The sequence below is a fragment of the Amphiprion ocellaris genome, chromosome 16, assembly GCF_022539595.1.
Source record: "Amphiprion ocellaris isolate individual 3 ecotype Okinawa chromosome 16, ASM2253959v1, whole genome shotgun sequence".
Lineage (NCBI taxonomy): Eukaryota > Metazoa > Chordata > Actinopteri > Pomacentridae > Amphiprion > Amphiprion ocellaris.
In genome coordinates this window covers 3757713-3784314 of record NC_072781.1, presented here as the reverse complement: position 1 = coordinate 3784314, position 26602 = coordinate 3757713, and the positions used below count along the sequence as shown (strand labels likewise).

At 38.5% G+C, this 26602-nt stretch overlaps 1 protein-coding gene across 4 annotated transcripts in view; it reads left to right on the top strand.

Moving 5' to 3' along the window:
- camkmt (calmodulin-lysine N-methyltransferase) overlaps positions 1-26602 on the top strand; it is a 154144-nt gene that overhangs the window by 112796 nt on the left and 14746 nt on the right. For all 4 annotated transcript variants that reach the window (XM_055018491.1, XM_055018490.1, XM_055018489.1 and 1 more), the window contains 3 exons: positions 1057-1131; positions 15638-15701; positions 17739-17870. In XM_055018491.1, coding sequence (XP_054874466.1) covers positions 1057-1131; positions 15638-15701; positions 17739-17870 — 271 coding nt within the window. The remainder of the gene's footprint in view (positions 1-1056; positions 1132-15637; positions 15702-17738; positions 17871-26602) is intronic.

Here is a 26602-nt window from a genome sequence, read left to right as displayed (position 1 = left end):
CACCCCCAAATGTGCCTATATTTGAGGCCTAATATCTACTTAATTATGGATATTTTTTTTCAAAAATACCACCACCTCCCTGATCAGAAGGACTGGGTTTCATTAATGACATCATAATGACGTGAAAAAAAATTATTGAGTTAGTATTTCAGGAGAGAAGTTCAAACTTTCTGTACTGGAGTCTGTTGGACCCAGAGATATTTTTGAGAAGTGCCGTGTGGCCTTCACTGGTGTTACACACTAAGGTACTTCTGCATTATCTTCAGTTTCAAGCAGAGGTTGTTGTTCTTGCTTTGGAAAACCAGCAAAAGAACAAAGTAAATTTCTACCTAGTCCCATTTCAAAATCCGCCTCCTATCTAAGTGATAGCTCATCCTATCATATATATATATATATATATATATATATATATATATATATATATATATATATATATATATATATATATATATATATATATATATATATATATATATATATATATATATATGTATATATATATATATATATATATATATAGTATTCTTTTTGTATTTTTTTTGCATTTTTCTAATGTACAAAGGGTTGAAAAATACATATTTTGTATTACTTTGGAGACTGTTTGTTGCCTCTCTCTGATTCTTGACACTCTTATTTTAAAGGTACAGCTTTCTTTGGCAATGATTATGTCTATAAAGTGGGAAAAAAAGAAACCTGTATGGTGGTGGCTTTTCAGTTTGTGTCCGTGTGTGCGTATGTGTTTATTCACATGGTATAAATGTCAAGTGTCATGTCAGAAGCTCCCTCTCTTTACCTCACAGATGACATGCCTTCCCTCCCTGACGCTTTCTCCAAGTCTCTATTGAAACAGAAAAACAGTGGGGGTCAGGGAGAAGGTGACAGAGAGCAGGAAGCTCAGAGTGTCACAGAGAGGGGAAAGAAGCAGCGAAGGACGAAAAATAAAAACACGGGCAAAGAGCTTCTCCTCGGTGTCGTGTTTTAGCGACACCGGTTGTCTTGTGTCGCCATTCCTGCCGATGCTAAACTTGCAGTCTTTCTTTTATGTGTGTGTTACAGGGTGGTGAGGTGGGACTGTCAGCTGGATATTTCAGCACTGGAGAGTCACTTTGATATCGTCATGTGTGCAGACTGGTGGGTTCACACACACACACACACACACACACACACACAAAGCACACACACACACAATGCACACACAATACAGACACACACAGATTCATCTCTGTGTGTGCGTTCATGACATTAATTTTCACTTTTGTGAGACAGTCCTTGCATGGCCCCCCACCAGCACCTGGACGTTCCTCTGCCATGTCCACACACACACACTCTCTCACACACACACACACACACACACACACACACACACACACACACACACACACACACACACACACACACACACACACACACACACACACACACACACATGCTCAGACGCCCGCCTGCCTCCATTTTACACCAAATTGCCTCGTTTTCATGCTTGGTGTCCCAGCAAATGGATGACTTAGGCAAATTGCAAATAATTGCGCCTTGACACAAGGAAGGAGACTCAGTAAGATAAAGGAAGAGTTGAGGGTAGATGGAGGGAGGAGTAGAAATGGAGATGGAAATGGAGAGATAGAGCAACATAAACATACCAATTAGCCCATCGGTCATTGAAATGTAGATCTATCAAGAATTACATCTTCTTTTTTTATATATCACTCACCTGTACTATGTGATATAAAATGCATCATTTCAGTTGCACTGCTGCACAGCGACATCCTTGGAAAAAAAAATTCAAAGAAAGGTAAGAATGGTCTGTGAAAGAAATTGCTCCTGTGAAGCGATTCTCTTCTTTTAGCTTTCTTTGTAGCCGGATTTGAAGTCATGTGCTTTCAGAAGTTATAGACCATGCAACCTTGACTTGTTTATACTCACACACAGACAGAGCTGTAACGGTACAGTAAATAAAGGGGTATATAAACCTTGATCATTGAAACCACTACATCCTGGATGCAGCCTTGTGATACTACAAAGGAAAAAACCTCTTCTAAAAGAATATACAGAATGAATGATAGAGTTATATGGCTTTGCTTTAATGCAGCGTCCCATTTTCTATTCTTTGACATATAGAAGAAGTAAAAAATGTTTCAAAATGTAATTTATTTGTATTGAAGTTGTATAATAATAATAATAATAATATAATAAACCACATTTCTATAACGGCTGTCAAACCTGGCATTACAAGGTGCTTTATAAAGCATTACAAAGCAACAATAAAACATTAAAAGGAGACAATTAAACATTAGTAAAGACAGTGCAGCCTTAAAAAGATCAGTAACAGGACATCAGATAAAGAATAAGGTATGTTTTTATAGAAATATTTGTCTTCATGGGTGGGAGTTAAAAGTTTTTTGAATCAAGGAACTGACAGCCGTTTTAACAGTCGTGTTTGCTTGTTTGGGGGCTAAAACTGTAAAAACATGGCCCACATTTTGTTTTAAGCCTGGACTGTGGAGCTTTAAATACAACTGACTGTCAGATTTTAGAGTCTGAAATGCAGAAGAAGATGTAGAATGGAGTTAGACCTTGTAGTGATTTAAAAGTAGTTGACCAGCAAAACTAGTCTCTTGCTTCAGTACAAGTGTACGTCTGGCTTTGTTGTGGTCCTTGTGTGGGCTGCCACTTACAGATGCCAATGTTCCTGTAGGCAGTGAAACTTTAAGGGGGTAACACATGCAGCAGCATCTATCATGGTTCCAGCTCAGCCTTCAAGGAAGCCATTAAGCTGAAGTTGGATGACTGTTTGGCTTCAAACTCAGCTGACGGATATCAGGAGGACAGAAGGTCTACTAGTTGTGGTGAGCAGGCAGTGAAGAGGAGCCTCTCTCTAAACACAGTTATTCAGTTCAGGAAAACCACAGATACCTTGGGAAGATGGAGATACATACTGTTAGGGCTGTTTTAGAAATGAGAAAGAACTGTAATCCCAGACTAGTGATACTATACAATGATGGAGAACGTGTCTTTTGTGGGGGAATTTTTGCATGCATGTGATATGTCACATTTCCATCATCTTGCCAAGTATGTGAAGGTCCAAGGAAACCCAAAGTGTTTGTATGCGAAGCTCTCATCCACCAGAAAACAAACTGCACCATGTGTATGCACTGGATTCCTTGGGCTGTTCCACAAACCATCACTGTGTTGTTGTTTTGTTTTTTTTTTAAAGATATTTTTGGGGCTTTTTGGAAGAGTTGGGGAAGGACATGCAGCAAAGGCCCGTGAGCCGTAATTGGATCATGGCTGCTGTGTGGGGAACTATAGCCCCTGTTTATGGGTCGCCCGCTTAACCAGTTGAGCTAACTGGGCAACCGCTTGATTTTTGACTTTTTCATTTATCCAAAGAGAATAAACAAAGGAGGTCTTGTTGTTGCTTTCTGGAGGCTATCATCATGTTGTTTTATATCATGAATATGTGGGAAACTTATGCAAGTCTGCAGCTGTCCGCAGGTAGTTGAGCGAGTTGTCCACTAACGGCAGAGTTGGTGGGTCTCCCAAAACCTATACAGCTAGACTACGTCCTCATCTACGTTTTGAGAAACTGATTTTACATTTGTTTGTGACGTATAACAAATACGTTTTAAATCTACATATCTTTACCAATTAATTTACTACACAGTTGCTTCTTCTCAACCAACCAGTCATATATTAGATGGGGCAGGACCCGTCACCATGGTAACCCAGAAAATGGAGAGGCTTCAAACATGTTGTTTAAGGGTTGCATTTGAATCCAAACCTAACCAAACAGCAACTCAAAACTGCAGTTAAGTTGTATAGGAATGTCTTTTTTGAGAAACAATTTTGGTGTGAGAATGGGGGACTGAGAAATGCTGTAAAGCCATTCGAGTAGCACTTAAGTACGCTGCAAAAGAATTATTTATTTTATTTTTTACAGATTGTTCCTGTTTCATTACTTTTCAGAGAATAGCTAGTAAAATTGAAAAAGAAAAAAATAATTTACCTGTTAACTGTAAAACTAACAGGCCAAAACTGCTGTTTTATAATGTTTGATTGTAAAATTACACGGTTTTACTGTCCTTAAATGTGCAAAACTGTCATCATTTTACAAATATTTGCTGTTTTATAAAATAAAAATTATTTATATAAAGAAATAAAAAATAATGAATATTTTGAACTGCCATTTTACAGATTTTCTGTTTTGCAAATTACAGATATCTAGTAAAATAGCGAAAAAATATTCATCAAACAACAGCAACAAAAAACAAGTCAAAACTGTAAATACTGTCCACATCAAAAGTTTCAATTTCAGTTTATCATGTGTGACTAAAAATATTGTTTTACTGTATTTAAATTATCATTATTTTACAGATATTTGCAGCTATTTTCTTCATTTTCTACAGTTTTTGACCATTACAGCATTCTACATTTTTAACATATTTTTCTGGCACCTTTTTTCCCAGATTTTTTTCATTTTTTTCAGGTTCTTTTTTTCTTTTACAAGATTTTTAATTTTTTACTTATTTTTTGACAGGGTACAAAAACGCTATATGAGTGCAGAGCGTTTAATATTTTGCAGTTGCCAGGGTGAAGTGCTGGCATGAAAATGAGATTTACCTGCAGAGAGAGAATATAAAGGGATGTCTTGGATTAGAAATTTAGAATAGTGTTAAAGGACTGGAACACAATCATCCCAGTCTTTATTTTGAAAAGTAGACGTCTATATGACACTCCTCAGCCATCCTGGGAAACCTTAAGCCATGATGTTGGTAAAGATGCTGTGAACACTGTGATCATGCAACAGTGCAGCAGCTCATCTCTGGAGCTGTAAACTTTTACAGATGGGTAAACATCGTTTGCCCTCCGCCACACCTTCACACTCACATACAGTAAAAAGATGGACGCTCTGTTGGCTGAGGAGAAAGCACTCGACTACTTTGCAACTTCATAAACACTGGACAAAATCAGCTTGTGCAGAGTGAGTATGTGTGTATCCATCTGCACAAGTGTGTGCATGTGTGCTAAGTGCAGCATTAGCAAACGCTCTTATCATTATTTTAATGTCACGGTCATTACAAGTAATAGTCAGGTACAACACCCAGAGAGAGAAAGAGAGCAGGCAGCTAATAGAGGATATTTTACAGAGAGTAGTGTATATGCACATGTGTGTACCGCAGATTGAAGCAGATAGTGTTAGAACAGAGTCAGTCGTACGTGAGGTTTTGATATCGCCGGCTCTTTTCCCATTTCTCTCAGCAGAGGTCCACGCTGCAGTCATGTGCCCTTCAAGATGTTTTTTCCATGTGGTGCCATCTTTTTTCGCCGTGTGTGTGTGTGTGACTGAGTGATTGTGTGATAATTGCAGTGGTGGTGGTTGAAGAGTGATGGCTGACCGATTAACGGGCTCGTCATTGTGATGATCACCTGCGAAAAGGTCAACAACATGACTTCCTCTCCGATTAATTATAGCTTCTACAGGTAGCAGTGGAGCCACCGCTGAGAAGAGAGGAGGGGAGTAAGGAAAGGAAAAGAGTTTGTGTAAGATTCTCTATCATTAGCCTGTTTTGTGCCTTTTTTTTTGGATATCGTGCCCATCCTCGATCAAGGGGGTTTGTGCAAAAGTGGAGCTATCAAATGATGGAGTGGGTTTTTGCCATTAGAGATGTTATTTAAGTGCTGTTAAAGTTATGAATCTGGTGCCCCTTACGGCTTCAAAACCTTGATAATGTGGTGAAATTGCACCTCTTGAGGAGGACATTATGAAATGTCCCTCTCTGTGGTGGAGGAAATTTTCACCACAGCTACAGAAAATGGTTGAATCCATGTCCAGATGTTGTCAAGCAGTTCAGTTTTTATGTTTAATACTTATTCAACAAGTGTACTAAAAAAAAATCCCATTAGCTTTGGCTTTTTGTTATCTGATGCAATGAGAATTATGCTTTTTAATGCACTTTTCTTCTGAATTTTAAAGCTTAAGTGTTCATATTGTTTTGGAGCCATTGCATGCTGGATGACTTCTGGTAAAACCGTCCAAAACTAAACATACCAAAGCAGTTTGTCACAATAATAGGAAAAGGCCTCTACTGCTGCTGGAAGCCACCTACTTCCAAATTGAATATCATACTCTCAAAATAAATAGATACAGTTAAAAACAAAAAAAAATGTGCTAAAATGGGAATTGGAGATGTAATTTAAGTGCTGTTAAAGTATGAATCTTTTGCCACTTACTGCTGTACAAACTTTGTAATGTGATGAAATTGCAGCACTTGTGTAGGACTTAATAACCCTCTATGATGAAACAGCTGGTAATATTTCTTTGTGTGTATCATACATGCTGTTTGAGGAATATATTATAATAATTGTTGATAAAAACAGCTCTACAGCTCACTGTCTGGCCTAGGTTGGACAGTTTAGCTACAAGCAGAATGAGGTTCATAAGGCAATTTCACAAAATGCACATACATAAACAAATTGATGTATGAAAATGCATTTACTAAAGAAATATTTTCCACTAAAATAACATATTTTCACTGGAGAAAACATGAACACACCCTTTGAAAAGATAACAAATAGTGACTCTTTCATTCATTCACTGTAAATTACCTTGAAACTGGTTGGTTAAAAGCATCAACAAAAACCTTCCATCCTCCACAGTTGGCTATATTGTCAAAAGGTTGGAGGCCTTGATAGCAGAAGGTGAACAGGACGAACCACAAAGACCTGCTGACTCAACCTTGTGACTGTGAGTAAAATATCTCCCAGAGAGACATCGTGCCGTTGTTGCTGCAACTGCTGCTGTCAATTAATCACAATCCTGATGTCGGCGCGCAGTGAAATGTCCTCCAGCTGGAGATCTGGAATGCTGCTTAATAATGAACAGGAAAAGACGGAGTTATAGCAAAGATACATTACAACCTTGTATTAACTCCTCCCAAAATCTTGTGGCAGTGCATTATCTGCTCCATCTCCAAACATTTGCATCCCAACATATGGAACCAAAAGCTTTGTGTCAATTGGAACGCATCACTTTTTTTTTCTGGCTGGCTTTGCAGAGAGATGTGTGCTGGCCATGACCTTCTGCTGTTTCACTCTGAAGTGTTGTGGCTGTCCTGAAGTCAAAGCTCTGCAGCGGCTGTTCAAGCTATGCAGTAAAATCTCAGAGTTCAGAAGGAATGTGAAATCATGTCAATGATTGATGAATGATGATGTTGCAAAACTTCTCAGTGCTACTGAATGTGAATTATCCTGAGCTCTGAAGTTTAGAAACTGTGCAGCGACAGACAGATGTTCTCACGTTTCACTCCTTTAGGGAAGCTGCTGCTCATAGCTGGAAAGAAAGAATTGAATTTGACAAATCTAAGACAGTTGTTTTGGGAGGAGGATATTTATCAGCCACAAAGTTCTACAACAGTTTTTATGCTACACTATTAATGAAAAATAAAATTCTTAACAATTTGTAACTGTAATTTTGAAAACAATTTACTGTTTGTTTTTTTTAGCAGATTTTCCTTGCTTTTTTTTTTTTTACATACAGATAAAAAATGTATAAGTAACAGAAATGAAAGTATTAATTCACATATTAAAAACAGGCTAATCCTGTAAATAATGTCCACATCAAAAAAATAATTTTTTTTGCTTATTTTAATACATTTGCATTATGTTTAATTTTTTATTTTTTTTAACTGTATTTAAATCAACAGAAAATATCCTTATTTTTACAGAAATTTGCTGTCATTTTAACCCTTTGATGCACAACATGGGTTAAGCAATACCCATTTTCCATTGAATATGGGTCACTTTTGACCCATGTTGTGCATCAAAAGGTTAAAAGAACAAATCTATATTTTAAGGATTGAAAAATGGTAAATCACTTTTATTTAATTATCAGTTTACGTGTTGACTGTTTAAAAGAAACAACAACAAAAAACATAGCAAAACTGTAAACATCCACACTAAAAATCTGATATTAATTTGTTCTTTTACAGTATGTGCCCTTAAAATGACACCGTTTTACTGTATTCAAATCTGCTGAAAACATGATTTTACAGTTATTTGAGGTTATTTTCAACGTTTTTTAAACTGTTTTTAATGTTAAAGCATTCCCTTATGTTTTGGCATATTTTTTTGGCAATCTTGCTCTCAGATTATCATTTTAAACAAGAGTTATTAGTGTCTATTTATTCTTAATCCTATTAGGAAGGGGCCCTTTAAAAAAGTGTGACGTGGAAACTTTGTCCACATGGACTAATAACGGACATTTCAGTAAAGTGGGAGACATCTTGTGCCCTGCAGTTAAACCAGAGGATCTCAGTCTTCCAAAAGTGATTCACAGAGAGAAAACAGAGAGTTTGCAGGAACAGCGTTGTGTGTCTCCTCGCAGTTCTGTGTTTGTGTGTCTGGCAGACGGGGAGAGAGAGGGAGGGATTCCTGCAGTGGGCATGTGGGTGGCAGAGAATCTTTGGCTGGGATGTTGGCATGTCTCCTTCCTCCAAAAGCTGTCCATGTGTGGGCAATGAGATAAAGTCCTGTTTATGTGAGTGGGGGAGTTTGTATGCGTGCATGCAGTTTTGTTTTCATACAATATCTATGTCATTTACATCCTCTGTACATTCACACTTTATCCATAAATCCCTCTTTTGTGTTTCACTTCAGAGCTGATAGTTAAACTGAATTAGATTAGTTTATAAACTCAGAAATATGTAACGGCAGCCTGTTGCATGACTGCATCAAGTGAAGATCGTGATGGATCAAGATAAATATAGTTTGTATTATTTATGTTTAATCAACTGTGCACACTTTGCATCTTCTGTCTGCTTTACCCTTCTGACTCGTCTCTTTTCCATTTCACCCTAAATCAGAACAGGTCATTCTGAAGGATCATTATTCACACCCAATGTTTTATTTCATCCTGCAGCGATCCACCACTCCAGTGATACAAGTCAAGAGAATCTTTTTCTGTTTTATTCCTTTCCAGCACATATATAGAAGATCTGTCAACCTTTTGTCTGTCTTATCTTTTATTTGTGTCTTTTCTGTCTCTGTTGTATCTGTATTTTGCAGTATTGCAGTACATATTTCTTTATTTAGCCTTATTTGTCTTTTATACAGAAATGTTTCTGTTTTTTAGGTCTCTGACAACTGAATGAAATCATGTCAGCCATTTTAGTTCTTTAAAATTGTTGCATTGCACTCCATAAGACTGGAAATTGAAATAGTTTGAAATTTGTTGATGAGATTCAAATAACATGTAGGCCTTTATTTTGCAAACCTCTCTCTAATGACTATAAGTCAGCCAAACATTTAGTCTGGTCTGGCCTTTTGCTCAGTCACTGCCAGGTTTTCTTTTCTTAGATTCATCCATCAGCATCCTCTCTGGTCTCCCTGTATCAGCCATGGTGTTGGTATTGAGAATCTTATTCCTCTCTTCTTCATTTTATTGTCTGGGGGCAGTTAGCGTGAAGGAAATGTCCATACTGACAATACCAAGGTAGCTTCTAGCATAGCACAGTAACAGGAATTTGTGGCAGAGAGCAGAAAAACAAGGAAACATTCTTCCTACTAAAAGTCAGTGTACATGGTATCAAAGATGGTAAAAAAAAAGTTGTATTATGTTGCTTTTTTACATGTTGCACTGGTGACAGCTTTGATGTTAACTGTCTTTAGGAGAGTGACACAAACTTTATATTTAGCATCTGTGCATCTTGTTTTGTTTACTCAATCATGAGGTTGTGTTGGTGCTCAAGTGTTAGTTTTGTTTTCCAGAATGACAGCACATGTAATAAGAGTGGATTTCCTGGATAGCCTTTGATTGAGTGAATGAGACGAATTAGTTGGATGTACTTGGAGGTTTTTTTTAATGCAAAAGTGCCATAAAGCAAGAAAAATGTTTTTAAAATGTGAGGGAAATTCAAATAAAGCAGGAATTGTTAAAGGGACTATAAGGATTACTCAGTAGAGTTAATAATAATAATAATAATAATAATAATAATAATAATAATAATAATAATAATAATAATAATAATAATAATAATAATAATAATAATAATAATAATAATACCGTTATTTATATTGCACCCTTAAGAACAGCATTACAAAGTGCTTTGACACTTAAAACATGTAAACACAGAGACAATCAAACAAGATATAGGAGACAAATCAGAGTGGTCAATTAAAAATAAATAGTAAAAATGCCAATAAATAACATGAATATTTTGCTAGATTAGCAGACTACTGGGCTGCACAGTAGTGTAGTGGTTAGCACTTTCGCCTTGCAGCAAGAAGGTCCCTGGTTCGCGTCCCGGCTTTCCCGGGATCTTTCTGCATGGAGTTTGCATGTTCTCCCTGTGCATGCGTGGGTTTTCTCCGGGTACTCCGGCTTCCTCCCACAGTCCAAAAATATGCTGAGGTTAATTGATCATTCTAAATTGCCCGTAGGTGTGAATGTGAGAGTGATTGTTTGTCTCTGTATGTAGCCCTGTGACAGACTGGTGACCTGTCTAGGGTGTCCCCTGCCTTCACCTGAGTCAGCTGGGATAGACTCCAGCCCCCCCATGACCCTAGTGAGGATTAAGCAGTGTATAGCTGATGGATGGATGGATGGATAGCACGCTACTCAAGCAAGGAACCTAGGCAGTTTGAGAATTAAAGAACAAGACTGAGGGTTAAAATTAAAAGTCAAGAAATAGAGAATTAAAGAATTAGAGAGACGACATCACACCATGCACACAAGAACAATGCAGCTAAAAGTAAAATAAAACAAGAGAGAACATCTAAAATAAACAGGACATAATATAGAATAAAAGACTAAAACTAATGGAAACTACAAGTACAACTCACATAAAAGCAAGTCTATAAAATGGGTTTTAAGAAGTTATTTAAAAATGTAGTCATTCATAACAGAAAGGTTGTTGATTAAAATATTGACACTAATCAGACAGATTTTTGTGTTTTTAAGTCAGAACTGAGGATACTGTATCTGCCACAAGTATTTATTTGTCTCATTTTAGTTAAAAGGCAAACAGTGCAACACAACACACATCACGAAATGATTAGATAATGCCTTTTTATTATCCGTTTCATGTGCATATATGTCCACCTCCTGCATCTTTAACCTTAAATCTCCCCTTTGGGAAGCTAGATGATGTAATTTGTTTCCAGTCTCACCCTCGCATCCTTGACGACATTCTACATGTTCACACGCGAGTGGAAGCAGACAAATATAGCAGCGACACACACACCCTCTGTGATCTTTGACCTCCAGTCAGTTTAGACTGGAGTTCACTGGGCCGTTCTGGGTGGGAGGGGTCAGCGGGAGACAATAGGCCTCTGACTGACTGGGTGCATCAGGGGTGACCTTAAAGGCAACCACCACTCAATTTGGGAGTCCATAAATATCAGCCTGACACTATAAGGCAGTGAATAACAGCTAGACAGCAATGTAGACTGAGGGAGATTCCTTTAAGTGCAAAATCTCACAAGAAGATGAATTTGAAATAGCAGATGTTATACAAGAAAAGTAAAAAGATGCCAGAAACTTAAACGAACAAGATGCAATCTTAGGTAACCAAAGACGCAAACACTTCTGCGAAGGTGGCTCATATTAATTGAAGCTTATCTGCATTTGTCAGGGATAAAAGAAGTCAAGTTGACATTTAGCTTAAACAATGAACAGAACTCTGAAATACCAACGATGTAGAATTATTTAATGTGTCATTGTTAAAGAACAAGATAACAATGACAGCATTTACCTAATGTCAAAGCTGCTTAAATAAACAGGAAAAGTGGTCACAAGTTGTAAACTTTGGTGACTTTTGTTCCTTCAGATATTGAAAAGTTTTTCAGATTTTCACGTTTTATTATCTGCCTCCTTTACATGGAGGGATTTTGCATATTTTTTTTTTGTTATTTATACCATTTATTTCTGTGTAACATACATTTTTATTCACTCCATTTCTGGTTTAATCAACAAATTCCATCCCTATCCCAAAAATAATGACTCCATAATTCCTAAAAGACGTCATTATTTAACTAGGAGTTCAATCAAGGTTTACTTTCTGTAACATATGTGTCTTATCTGCCCATTTTGGAAGTTATAATAGTGATTACAGATGTCTTTAAAGCAAGATTCATCGTTGATAATGCTGTGTTTTTAAAGACTGATGCCCCCTGAATGACACTCTGTCCTTTCAGTGCCCCACTGTGTTGCCTCCACCCAACGAGCTCACTTCCTTGTTTTTCTTGCCACTCACTTTTCCTGTGAACTGATATCTGTGGCAAAATAAACCAAACAGGGACCTCTCACCTTTCACGTCAAATAAACTTCACACCTCTGTCTGGCCTCAGAAGAAAAATAAACTTCACACGTATGTCGCACACATCCTGGTTCTGGGATCAGTCTGTTGAGGCAATTTGTGTTTTTCTCTCCAATGCTGTTGACAGAAATGAAGCGTTTAGTGAGTATTTATCAAAAAAAAAACAACTATGTAGGCATGGGCAGAGATGCAGAGAGGAGATTCTGTTACATGCACCTCTCATTCCTCACCGGGAACAGAGGATTTTGAACGAGGAAAGGTCAGAGATTGTGATTGGAAGGTTGCGTCCAGATTGCCACTCCACTGGCCAGTTGGACGGATGTGCAGGATTATGTCTAATCTGCACTGTATTGTTGCATTTTAGTCAAATTACTCCACTCTCATCTGTGATAATAGGCACACACACACACACACACACACACACACACAGACACATACACACCCGTACTCATAGCACACTACCTACTTGCATAATGGAATGAAATTTGCTATTGTGGGCAGATAGACAGGTGTTACTTTGTCTAGAATGATTGGAGTTGATTTGGGACTCGGTGTGTGTGGCATATATTACTCATGTTGTGAGCACATTAATCTGTTTAGACAGTCACATTGTGGGTATTCACTTCTTTTTTGGGAGCAATAAGCAAACCCCCATTACGTAAATGATTATTATGTAATTTAGAGAATTGGTTGAAGGATATGGTACATCTTCAGATAATTAATGTGTATTACTATAACATCCTCTGAGGTGATGGAAATACAAGTTTGTGCCTTGCATTAACCTTCAGCTCCATTCAAATGAATGATTCATTTATAATCCTACATAAATGCATATAAACTGTGACTTTTCAGATTGTATTTATACCCATATTAAATGCATGTTTCTCTTTCCACCCACTGTAGCGCTCAGAAATGTTCTCGTCTTCCAAAAAATAAAAACCAGCATCTGTCTTTCATCCTGTACCAAATTTAGTTTTTGAAGAAAAAACGTGACCGCTAAAAACCCACTTCTTTGCCTGCTTGTTTTTTGCTTGGAACTCTATTTCGAAAACAGCGATGACATTTCTGAATATGCACGACGGGACCTGCATATTCACAAATGTTCAGATTATTAGAATCTGCAGCATGTGAAGATGAAGACAGTCATTTAAAGTTGATGGAGTTACTTTCCTGTCTTTATTCAAGAGTGTGGTCTTTCAGTTCGACTGTTTCTCCATTTTATGTTCACATTTTGTACCTTTTTCTCCTCCAAATCGTGCCCTTTCTGTCAAATAGCTCCTGCCTGAGTGCAAATGTACCCGGCTTCTGCTTGAAACTGCTCATTTGGACCTGAGATGTACTGTTGCAGCGCCAATGTCCTGTGGTTTTGTTTAAGTGTGTCTTCATGAAATCAGACTTCTTCTGTGTGCTCGCAAGAGTTCTGCTTTCAGATTTGTGCTCTTGTTCTGGAATTCTTGTAAAACATTCCTGTCAAAAGTCCCTAACCAGCTGTATTATATTTAAGTGTTATAGTAAACAAGACTAACATATTAATATTAAAAGCCCTACAATGCATTCAAACTAAAGTACAGGACATTTGTGAAACCAATAGCATATCTGGCCACAGACTGGGCAGAGATGATGATGGTTTGAGGGAAAGCATTATAAAATCTGAATGTAAAATGAAGATATGATGCTAACAGATTGATAGGCTGCACTCTTGAATGCAAATGGGGGAAAAAACTCAGTAAAAGCTCCTCTTTGGTCAATGATTTAACCCCTTAAAATTCAGATTTGTGGATCAAAGTTGCATCTGAAAATAATCCCTTCCTGCTTTAAAATGGTTTAGATGTAACCAGCTCATTTACAACTTTGCTCAAACACAGTATAACTACACAACACAAGGGCAAGTTGTAATATTGCAATAATTCGGCAACACATTGTTCAAAATGGAAACAGAACAATGATACAGAAAGCCCCATCCCAAAAGTTGACAGGATTGATTCCTTAGATTCGTTACAAGTGAAACTCTGAAAATCTAAACCCATGTTTGTGAGACTGTCATCAGTACGCTGCAGTTTCAAGGTGGAAATACACAACCAAAATCCACATTTTCTAACATATAATAAACACCATATGTTAACAAAGTTTAAAAAACAACTTGATTTCCCAGCTGAGGGTCTTCATTCAAGACTTTCCGCAGATACTAATGTGCAGCAAAAAAAGCCAATGTAAACTCAATGTAAATTTGTAAAGACATGACCCTAATGAACTTAAAAAACATTAGTTTTTTTATTACTTTAATAAAAATGTATGCAAGATATATCCCATGGACTTCAAAAGTCCCTCAATTATATATTGACCTTACAAATCTATTATGAAACTGCATCTGGCCTAAAGCTGCAGTGACCAACATCCTAAAAGCCTCTACATGCACTTTTGCTAGTGGAACATTTTAGTTTTGTTTATATATTATTTATGCAATTATAATGTATGTAATATGATGTTAAGAAGCTTTCTTAAGGTGATCAGTGTACCTTTAACAAAGAATCTCATCTACTGCTGTATGTCTCAGTCTCTGCTTCCCTTCATTCTCTGGTTTGTATAAATCGCACAATCGTACAAAAAGATCTGTACGATCAAGAACCTGTTGTTTTAACACCATCCAGTCATCTTTGAATTGTTGAAATTACTTTTTGTGTATTGCACTAAAATCTGCACACAAACAGTAACTAAAACAAGCAGAAGAACATTTATTCCTATGTTGGCACCAACTGATCATTAATAAGCAGTGTTGTGTGTGAAGTAATTTATAATTTATACATACAAAACTATATACACTGTCTCCCTTCCACACATGCAAGTTCCACTGTGTAATGTGAGAATGGGTTCAGTTAGTTAATATTCACTGTTTGATTTCCTGTCCCTGTATGTTGTTTTCATTCTTGTACCTTCATATTAACACTCGCTAGGTATTAATTCCAACAATTCAAGGTGCTTTGGCAACGCTTTGAAGTGTTTTGGTAAAAAGTGTGCATGTGTGCATATCTGCGCGTACACCTGTGTGTGTGTGTGTGTGTGTGTGTGTGTGTGTGTGTTTTGTAGCCGATGGTATCTGTGCACTTTGGATTTTCTGATGTTCTGCATTCCTCTCGGAGCCTCGATGACGGGCTGAGCTGAATACCGACGGAAACTCGGAGAGGAAGAGCATCTTACTCATGCAAATTGTTTTTCCTCCTCTTCCTGTTGGTTTATTTGTAAACAAAAGAAAACAAATAGCCTGCTGCTTTATCTGGTGCTGCAATCGTAGGAATGCATTCTAACCCGACTCTCGCTCTCCCTCTCAGTTTGTTTCTCGACCAGTACAGAGCCAGCCTGGTGGACGCTATAAGGAGACTGCTGAAGCCCAACGTGAGTGTTCGCCTCTGTGTGTCTACTGTATGTATCTGTGCTTATCCCCTTCCTCTAAATCACCTCCCACTCTCCTCAATCATAATTAGGCTTTGCCCAAAACCCCCCCATACACATTAACAGTCTGACAGGATTAATATCATGTAATGCTTTAATGCTTATTATAAGCAACTTGAATGCATCGCTCTGATCTCCGGCTCTCTCTTCTCGTCCCTCTCCCTTAATCATAAATCTGAGGCAACTTCTCCCTTTTGGCCTCGCGATAAGACCCCACGCTGTGACAGCCAAAGCAAATGGGGGGAAAAAAGCAAAAGGCTGGAAGAGATAGGGTTGAGATTTCTATTCATCTGAGGGAAGAGGGGTGTGTTTTAAGTACAGAGGCCAGACTAGTATAGGGGAGTATCTGTTTATGAAAAAGGAGGATAAAATGATACCAAAGAGAATGAGAAGAAGGAGAGGATAAAGAGAGGAAAGAGCGATGGGTATGGTGAAGATGTGCTGTCAGGACAGATGGAGAGTTAAAGGGAATAAACATGGGAATGATGGAAAATATATCTCTTTATGTTCAGTCCTAACATGAATCTTGCTTGAAGTATTTTCTAAGGAGCAAACCACAGGTATGCAAGATATTATTAGGCTTTTATTTTAACAGTAATTATTAAAAATGATCACAAAATGATCGAAATTTGAAAGAAACATTGTCCTTGATTCTCTCCATTAAAGCTACACTTTACAGAAGAAATAGTCCCTCTGAAAACTGCTGACCACAGTGTCTACAGATAATCCAGCACTAATGTGTTTGCTGTTGTAATTTTTAAATGTCACTGATTTGAAATGTCTTCAGCAACTCAAATGAGACTGCATTCATATCCGTTTTAATGGAATTAGGGCGGAAATCTCAAAAACTGAGCACACATTAAACCAGCTCGAGTATCTACAGTTTTTTGTAGTTTGAGTGAAGTAACCCCTTTAAAATCTTCATTACTTGTGTGCAAAAACTGCAGTATCTGGACAGATTGTATTATGAATATTATGTTGAGGTTCTTGCCAGCGGTGACACACGCTGCTTCGACATTTGCAGCAACACCTGCAGCCTGAACGTGTTTGGGTTGCTGCTGTTGCTGACTGTTGTCAGACGACAGACGTGACATCTGGCCGCTGTTGTACATCTGTGTGTTAAGTCTCCCTTCATGTGTCTCCCTCTTTAATCCAGCGGAGATAATTCAGGGGCTAATATGATTTGAGTGTCGGCCATCAGACTGTCGCTGCCACAACAAGCTTTGCCAAATATTTAATAATTTGCTAAGCTGATTAAACAATTAACAAAGCAATTAATTCTCCCATCTAATGGCACTAATTTGTTATTTCTGACAAAGGTGGTCCATCCGGTGGGCTGGATCCCCTTAATCAGCTGATTAGTGCTGCAGGAATTTTGTCTGTTTGCTTTTGCTGTGTTTTTTTTTTTTTTGACAGAAAAAAAATGCAACTGGATATAAAGATGAAAATTCATCTGTCAAACGGAGTGATCCCGCTGTTTTCGCCGCCTTTATGTTCTTTCAGCTTGTGTTGTGTCATTGTGCGTTGCATTGTGTGCGATTGTGTGAGCACCCCTCTTTGCTCCATTTAATTAAAACAATAATAACACGATCAACATGAAATAAAACTGAAAGCTGAAGGATTTCAAAGAAACTTTGAACCTGTAGGTAATCCTCTTAGTATTTGCCGGATGTCTGTGATGCGTGTGCGCACATACACACTCTTTTCCGTCCGTCTTTCTCACACCCACACAGACAGACAAACACATCGAAAGCTAGAAGTAGACAAACTCGCACCTACACACGTGTGTTTGTATTTCCAGGGCTGAGTGGATTTGTAGGGCTTTAACTTTCTGTTTTTAGCTTATCATCTAATATGTGCCTGAAAAAAGACATTCCAGCAACTAACTCTGAAAGCTAAACAAGAAATGTTATGAGAAATGAGGTGTGAAGTCCCCTAGAAACGTTCTCTACACTCCTCCTCGTCTTGTTTTCCACCCAGGGCATGGCGTTGGTGTTCGCTCCTCTGCGAGGTGAAACCCTGAGGCTGTTTTGTCAGCTGGCCCAGCAGGCCGGACTCTTGGTCTCTCAACACCAGCAGTATGATGCTCAGGTCTGGGATGTTCACTTAAAGGTAAGAAATGTGTTTAAAAACAGAAAGACACTCATTCAGCACGACTCCACAGCACAGGAAAGATAGAAGACATTTGAATGTGGGATTGTTTTGGTAAGAGAAATGACTCGTACATGTGGGCAAAGTGCTCACAGAATTTGTTATGTCAGCTGTTTTGTAGTTTACTATCACATTTCGAGTTGAAAGTGTGACTATAACAGAGTGAATAAAGTAGCACCAAATCTACATAGAAGATCAGCGATAGTATTTATGAGCGTAAAGTGGTGGAAAATAGTCTAAAAATATCATTTTGACAATTTTTAAATGCTTATATCATAAATATAAGTGAGTCACTTGTGTAGAGAGCTTAATGGATGAAAAGGAAAGTATTTGTTTGGTCAGATGCCTTCTGCATTGATACAGCCTAAGAATTTCTTCACTAACTTTAATTAGTTTCTATAATAACTTGCTCCATGTTTCAGTCAACACAGCCGTATAGCAACAGTATAGCATTTCTAGTGAAAATGAAAGGATTGATTCTGTTTTTTTTTTTTTTCAAGTCTTTCCACTTCAATTCACCAAATGCCCCATGCCTGACCATCTTCAATTTGACTGATTCATTTTTTTATTGACTGCGTTGACCATGTGTAAAATCTCGGGTCATAGATAACATTAGATTTTATTTATTTATTTTATCAGGGACCATGCATTTAACATAAAAACATCTGATATCTTGCATATAGAGTGTATAGCATTAAGCTAGTTTTCAACTCCCGTCCCTGGTTGAGCTTTTCAGTGAAAGTAGACAGAGGACCAACAACACCGATAAAAACAGCACAGACAACATTATAAACTACATTACACACACACACAAATAATGACACGATCCAGTCAGTCGTACCTTTTAGATGTCATAGGTGGGTACATTCTTGTTTTCCTTTAAGCCAATACTTCGCTTTTGCTGTAAAAGTTTTTAAATCTGCTATCATTAATTTCATTTGGTAATGCATTCCAGATGTGACAGCCTTTGATTGAAAAGGCTGTCTGCCCAAATGTAGTTCTGTGGTAAGATATTTTGTATTTGTTGTAGGTGGAGTTTCTTAAAGATGGGGTCATTTCTATTTTTGTGCCATTTCTTCACGCTAATCCAAGGATACATTTTTGAAGAGCTGTAACTTGAGAAATAATGTATGTAGAGTCCTGAAATTTTGTGAGCTAGTTGATCAGGTGTCATCATGTATTATTGCTAGCAATTTTCTTAACACAACGTTTCTGTGTGACTGGCAAGATTATCATGAATTAAAACAGATCTTGATTAAAAAAAAAAAAAAAAAAAGAAAAACAACCTTGTCTTCCAGATACACGATTACTAATGGTACCATTTTTCATAAAAATTATTTGAAGCACTATGAGTTGGAAAACCAGGATTTTTCTTTTATCGCAGTAACAATATTGTCTAACTCTTCCAGCTGGAACCACTATTGGAGTGGTGTCACCCATCATACCTGCTCAATGCATGTTAAAATAATGCAAAAAAAATGTAATTCCAATCATTTCTTTGTCAGAAAATATTACTGTATATTTTTAAAGCTCCTACTTTTGCCAGTCGCAAGGGAAAAATCAGCCCCATGGGTTGAAAAATAAAGGTTTTATAGTTGGTGGAATATTGGAATAGAAAAAAACATGGAAATTTCATCATCATATAACTGGTTTGTGTTGTTCTATCCAAGCAGGGTTGTATAATTGAAGACCATATGTACATATCAACGAGCCTAGAAAATTAAAAAATCTGGACTCTACATACATTATTTCTCAAGTTATGGCACTTCAGACATTGCTCCACAGATTAGCACAAAGAAAATGGCACAAAATGGCCTTCTTTTAGAATTTTTAACTGAAAAATAATGTTACTTATAACCCCATATTGTACACATTTTGCTTTATAACATACGTATGCACAGAAGAAAAAAATCTGACAAACACGAGATGGTGAGGCATGAACTTTTTAAAAAATTTGGTGAATTGAGGTAGAATGAACCTATATGTTTGTTGAGGGAATTAGCTGGTTAATTCCTCACTCTGTCTATAAAGCTATTCCTTCAAAATGCATCTGGTGGTTAACTCTCCTGTTGTCCTCATTTACGGGCACCAAAAAATGTTGTTTCCTCGTCTGAAAAAAATCCAAAAATTCAGCAAAAAAATTACCCAAATTTCTGAAAATTTGCAAAACCTTCAGGAAGAAAATTCCTTAAAAGTTTCCCTTGAAAGTTTTATTTAAAAAAAAAAATCCCCCAAATTTGGCAAGAAAATTCTTGTAAATATTTTCAAAAATGAGTATAAATCTTCGAAAAACATCCTAAAAATATCTAAAGTGATTCCATAAATATCAATAAAACTTCTAATATTCTCTTAAGAACATTCACATAAAAATCAACCAAAATCCATAAATGTTGAAAATGTGGACATCAGAAGTTTTATTGTGAAAATATATCTTTTCCCCCACATTTTCAAACTTTAAAATGGGTCAATTTTGGCCCGCAGAACAACACGAGGGTTAATTGTATTGCACTATATTAAAATATACCTCGATGAAAACCTGGTTAACAGTGTTCCCTTTTTCAAAAATGCGAGCAACAATCCAGTTCATGCACTCAGCTTTAATAAATACTTGCAGACAGTTTGAAGTTTTCGAGATGCACCAGTCCAAAGCCGAGCTGCCTTAACTCGACGCTGTGAGAATAAAAGAGGGAAGGAGAGAAAAAAAGGCGGGGAAGAGGAGCAGTAGAAAAGCATATGAGTAGGCTGTGTTAAAAGAAGTGGTGTCCAGCTGTTAACTCCATTACACACAGCTCCAGAAGAACAGGACAGCGAGGAGTGGGCTAAATTGGTGCGCAAATGTTCACCTGCACTGGTGGGAGAATTGGACAGACTGGCCATTAAAGTGCCTGTTAAAGTGGCTTGAACCTCAGCAAGGAAAATCTCACTCTTTCTCCCCTCTTGTCTCTCTTTATTATTTGTCTTTCACCAGTTTTAACATGCACAATCACTCTCACATTCTTTATATAAGTGACTTTCAAACCCATTTAGGATGCATTTACAGAAGGGACTGACTCCAGACAGGCCAGGCTTATGTAATAGTACTGCAATCCACATTTAAGGAAGTTGAGTCTGTATTAAACACGCACAAGTATGTCCTTCAGATCATATCACTCCAGTCAATTAAAATTTTGACCTTGACTTTGACCTTGTGTGTGTTACCAACTTGTTAAAAATGTGTCCTTTAAAAATCGTCACTCCACAACTAAGTAGAATGGCAAACTTAGGTCACTGTCAGTTTACTGTACTGTTGTTTTCCTTGTTGTACCTTATCACTACACTGGAAAAAAAAATCACAATTAATATTTATATTGTTATGTGTAGGCCAGTGAAAACACTTGTAAAGATGAGGGAGTGGTCATGTTCTCGGTTAAATATTAAAATGCCCATGCTGACTTAAAACACAAACGGTTTTGTTCCACATTTAACCAAAACTAGCTATCTTCCTCTAAGCCTACACTTGATTCGGACATCATCAGCCTGTTATCATCATTTATTGTTGCCATACATCTGTGCAAGTAGGGACCTCAAGGCGTGTTATCATCCATTCTAATCATCGATAAAACAGAAAGTAGCTCTGATAAGATACATAATCTCTAGGAGTCAAGTGTATGTAAAATCTCCAGTAGCGTTTTCACCCTGGAAACATAAAAATGTGCTTTGTGTATTGATAGAGTGTATTTTAACCCAAACTGTGATCCTTTTCTAAACCTAGTAATAGTTTTATTGCCTCAACTTAACCAAAAACTGACTGAAAATGCAAGTAGACGCACAGCGGGTGAAAATCAAAGTCAAAATGAGACTACAAACGAATACAGGTTTGAGACGAGACACAAACTTAAGTCTGCTACAAAATTGCAGCTCCACTGCCATTAAACGAGGTGATATCAGCCTTCTAAGCCTACTAGAAGGTGAAAGAGGCCTCTACTAGCCAGTATACGTAGGAATCATGTGTGATGATAACGCTTATTGAATGTTAGATTAACATCTGAAACAGCAGCCCCCTAAACAAGCCTAAAACATGTAGGATGCAGGACTTGAATCTCCCAAAACTCCAGTATAAGTTCTGTGTTTTCTACACCCACTCATCCACTTTGACCTCCTCAGATTCTTTTTCCCAAAGCAATATTTGACAAATCAAATGGGTTGTATAGAAATATTTTAGATTTTTAAATTTAATTTTGTGTGAGAACAACAGATTGTACCTAAAAAAGGACAAACCCTTCATGATTCCACCCATAGGTTTCCTGTCTTGTTTGCAATACTTAACTCTCCTTAACTTCAATTATACATAATTTTATGCCTTAATGAAATTTAAATGGGTGACTTCTTCATACAGTTGTCATGAATAGGAATATTAGCTATAGAGACCAAAACTGACTTTTAAGGAAGCTGGGAACATATTTATTTCAGCTGTGAAGTTGGGCATTTTTACATGGAGTGTATTCAGACTGACTCAATTTTAGTGGCAGCCCCAAGTGGTGTTTCAAGGAACTGCAGTTTTTGGCACTTCTGTGTTGCCTTCATTTCTTTGCCTCTTGCTGCTTGGAGTAAAATAAAATTTCCCCTCCTACTTAAAACATGAGAAGCAACACTTGATCTGTCAAGAGAGAAATGTAAATAGAGACAAATGGCACAAATGAGCCAACATGTATGAAGTAAATTCAACCTAAGAGGCACAGCTTCAAATAAAAACTCTTATTATCAGTGCTTTTGGTCTTAGGTGGAGTGGAAGCAGCATAAGATGGCTAAAGTCATTTTAAAAAACAGCAAAAACCCAAGAGTCAGAGAGAAGCAAGACAGGAGTGAAAAGGAACAAAGAAAAGGAAAGAAAGAAGTAGGCCCAGAGGGATTAAAGTAGATGCTGCCATTGTCTTAAATTTAAAAGAGATATAACTTTGTTTGAAAAAGCTGCAGAGAGTATTGATTGGACCTCAAGGCCACAGACTACAGTCATTGAATAATTCTAATGGTTCAGCACCTCAACTGCTTGGGAACATTGCCACTCAGACCTGTTTTAGTAATGAGAGTGGCTTGACAACAGTGTGTGTGTGCGCCGTGAATAGTGAAATTCAAACTAAAACTGATGTGGGATGAAGAAAATACAAAAAAAAAAGAAAAATTCACCATGAAATTATGCTTTTTTCTTCGGAATGCAAGTAGACTGTCAGACCATTTGGCTTAGTCTTGAAATACACACTTCCTTCTGTGACACAGACACTGTCACACATGCACACACACACTCTCACACACACACACACACACACACACACACACACACACAGTAGGGTTAGGAGCTGTGTGTGGCTATCAGGACAAGTTGAAGTGCCCCCCTAACATCTGAGGGTGATTAAGTCTCCTCTGCTTATCTTCTGATGAACACTCTGAGCAACCCCTGTGTGTTTGTGTGTGTGTGTGTGTGTGTGTGTGTGTGTAGGTGCATGGCTGACCGTCCTACACACACACACACACACACACACACACACACACACACACACACGCACACACACAGTGAAGCTAAGAAACAAGCTATATCACAATCCCACACAGACCAGACATCACTCAGACAGCATATTGGCTAGACATTACACACAAACACACACCGCACGATGATATCACAGCGAAACATACACTACCTCTGTGCGCACACACATGCACACACACATGCACACACACACATGCACACACACACACACACACACACACGCATGCACACACACACTCCTCCATCCAAATGAGCAGCTGCTACTCATTTGCACTACAGATTAGCTTTCTTTTGCTATATTTACTTGCAGTGGGTGGACCAGAATAGAAGAAAAATGCATATCAGAACCGACAGCGGACCACACACTATGGATTTTCTTTCACTGCGGCGTAAAACAATCAAAGACATCGCCACTAAAAGCACGTGTATAAATTTTCCCTCCAAATTTATACACTGACAGTTCCAGCTGTTAAAATGTCTCTAGTTTGTAAGCAAACACCGGCTTAGCGCTGCATTAAATTAACTCTGACTGCTGCTGCCTCCGTGTTTAATTAGACTCTGTTTATTTCAGAAGACCTTTTTTTTTTCAAATACGCATAGTGTTTTCATTTGCCATAAATCTAATTTCAAACATGAGTAAATGAAATTAATAAACATAAACTGAGTGTTGTATCTTTTATTTTGTAATTCATGTAGTCTTTTTTAATGCTCAGGCGACAGTTACAAGAGGACACTGATGAAATGGTGAAATCTGCTTTAACTTTAACAAGCAAGGCACTAGATGAAGAAACATGAAATATATTTTACATATTGGTATCACCAAGATATTAATAAGGACTTTATTCCAAAATCAGTTTTTCATTACATGGGCAGTGTATGTACAATCACATATACGATAATATAATGAATGTTCGGTAAAATATACATTTATTTAACGTATTTGTCCAGCATCTTCTGGTTGTAATTATCAGCATCTTTGTAAACCTATTTGATCATGTCATCAGAATATGATGCCATCATGTTAAATTATCTCCTCGCTGTGGTGTCGAGTTTGCAACACACCCCGCTAAAATTCCACACCTGCTCCAAGTTTTACAAAACAGTATCTTGTAATTTAAACTGGTAATTCCCCGCGCCTTCATTCAGGTGCTGTGCTGTGAGTTTACTCGTTTTCATCTTCTCATAGCGACTCATAAGCTCCTCCATCTGGCACCGGCGCTGTTCAGCATGTGCTCCCAGTGGCTGCGAATATTGTGGCTTTCCTCGCTGTGCCAGGTTCAACACATGTCAGATGTGATTTTGTTTTGGAATATACTGCCAGCCTTAATGCTTGCGTGTGTTTGTGTGAAACAAGTGAAAGAGCCACAATTCTTTACAAACCTTCTCTGGACCCCTGGCTCGATACGGTTTTTCCAAACATACGCACACTTTCACCCTCTGACGCGAACACACTCGAGGGACTGCCGACAGCAGGCAGGCCTCGATGTGCAGCAGCGGTGTGTCTTAAGAAGTGTGTGTGTGTGTTTGTTTGTGTGTTAGAGTGTGAGGCGTGTGCTGGGACGGGCAGACAGGGCTAGCGCGTTATCCTCTTATCCCCACTGTTGTGGAATAGAGAGGCAAGCAGCTGGAGGGACTGCAAGCAGCCTGATAATGCCAGCACTATTTTCTAACCCGCCATCTTAATCTTGTTACTCAAATGGTTGTGAAGAGAGAGTCATGAATTTTAATTTCTCTCTCTCACACACACACACACACACACACACACACACACACACACACACACACACACACACACACACACACACATGCTGGAGAGTGTGTGTTCACATGTGTACATCCCCCGTCTCTCTCACATGCATAAATAGTATCCCCACTGCGTCCATGCACTCATACTCTCTTCTTCCCTGCCTCCTTTTTTTAAAATTCCGTCTCCCTGTTTCTCTCAGCTGCCCGGCCTCCCCCCTTTTTCCTCCCTCCTCCCTCTCTTCTCTGACATATCTTCCTTCACCCTTCTCCCCTCTCCCCTCCCTCGGCTCCCCTCTATCTTCCCATTTCCTACATCACGACCCACTTCTCTATTTATTCAAGCCTGTCCTTCTATCCCTTCCTCTACTCATCTCTCCATCCACCCAATCCCTCATTCTCTGTTTCCTAATCCTGGCGAGAGAGACCCCAGACATCCGGTTCATCCATCCCTCCCTTGTCTCAGAGCCCCCCCACCCTCCCCTCGTTTTCCACCTTGTTCGCTTCTTTTTTTGGTTCTACACAAGCAGAATAAAAAAAACAAGGAGGGAAAGAAACAAAATGAGAGCACGAGAGAGAGAGTGGGGGGGGAGACAGAAGCTGAGGAGTGGGTGGAAATGGCAATAAAATAAATGACTTGCACCTCGGAAAGAAGAGAGAGAAAAAAAGAGAAAAGATTGTGGGGTTGGTGGGGTGGGGGGTCAGGTTGAGAGCCGATTTAGCCAGCTACCCATGAAGCTGATTAGGCAGCCTGCGATCAGGAGGAACAGCTTTGCTTGTTAAACTTTTCACCTCTGCGAGCTCTTTGGTAAGGCCTCCCCTCCCCTCCCCTCCCCTCTTCCATCCCTCCATCTATCGCTTCCTTCTGCCTGGTAGAATTTGAATGTGAATGCTGGCTGGCCGTGGTCCTCGTAGCAGGCTTAGCTCTGGGGGGGGGGCCCAGGCAGCTGCCCCTCCACGCCCAGCCACCCCCTGGGTCGTCTGCTCCCGCTCTCCCTGCCACCCTCTCCCTCCTTCTCTGGGGGGTCACAGGTTCAGCCAGTGGCCGGTGCCTGGAGGGATGGCTACGGGAAGATAACGCACATAAAGGAAGGGAGGGACCTAAAGGAGGGAGAAAGGAGGCAGTTTGTTCATATTTAACTCAAAGGAGAGATATTAGAAAAAAAGGGGGGAAGGAGGAGAGATGATGTGGAGGGAGGATTTCACGCTTTCATAGGTGTGGGAAAGACAAGAGAAAGGCGTGTCAAAGGAGGAGAATCTCAGGAAGCCTTTTAAATCATACAAACCTCCTGTTTTCTTGTGTTGTGTCATTATTGACTATATGTTTAAGACAACCACTCTCTCTGATTTTACACCTGTACACAGAAAACAGCTTGAAACTACGTCAGTCTGACGCTAATTAACACTTTATGAAGGTGTGTTTCAAACA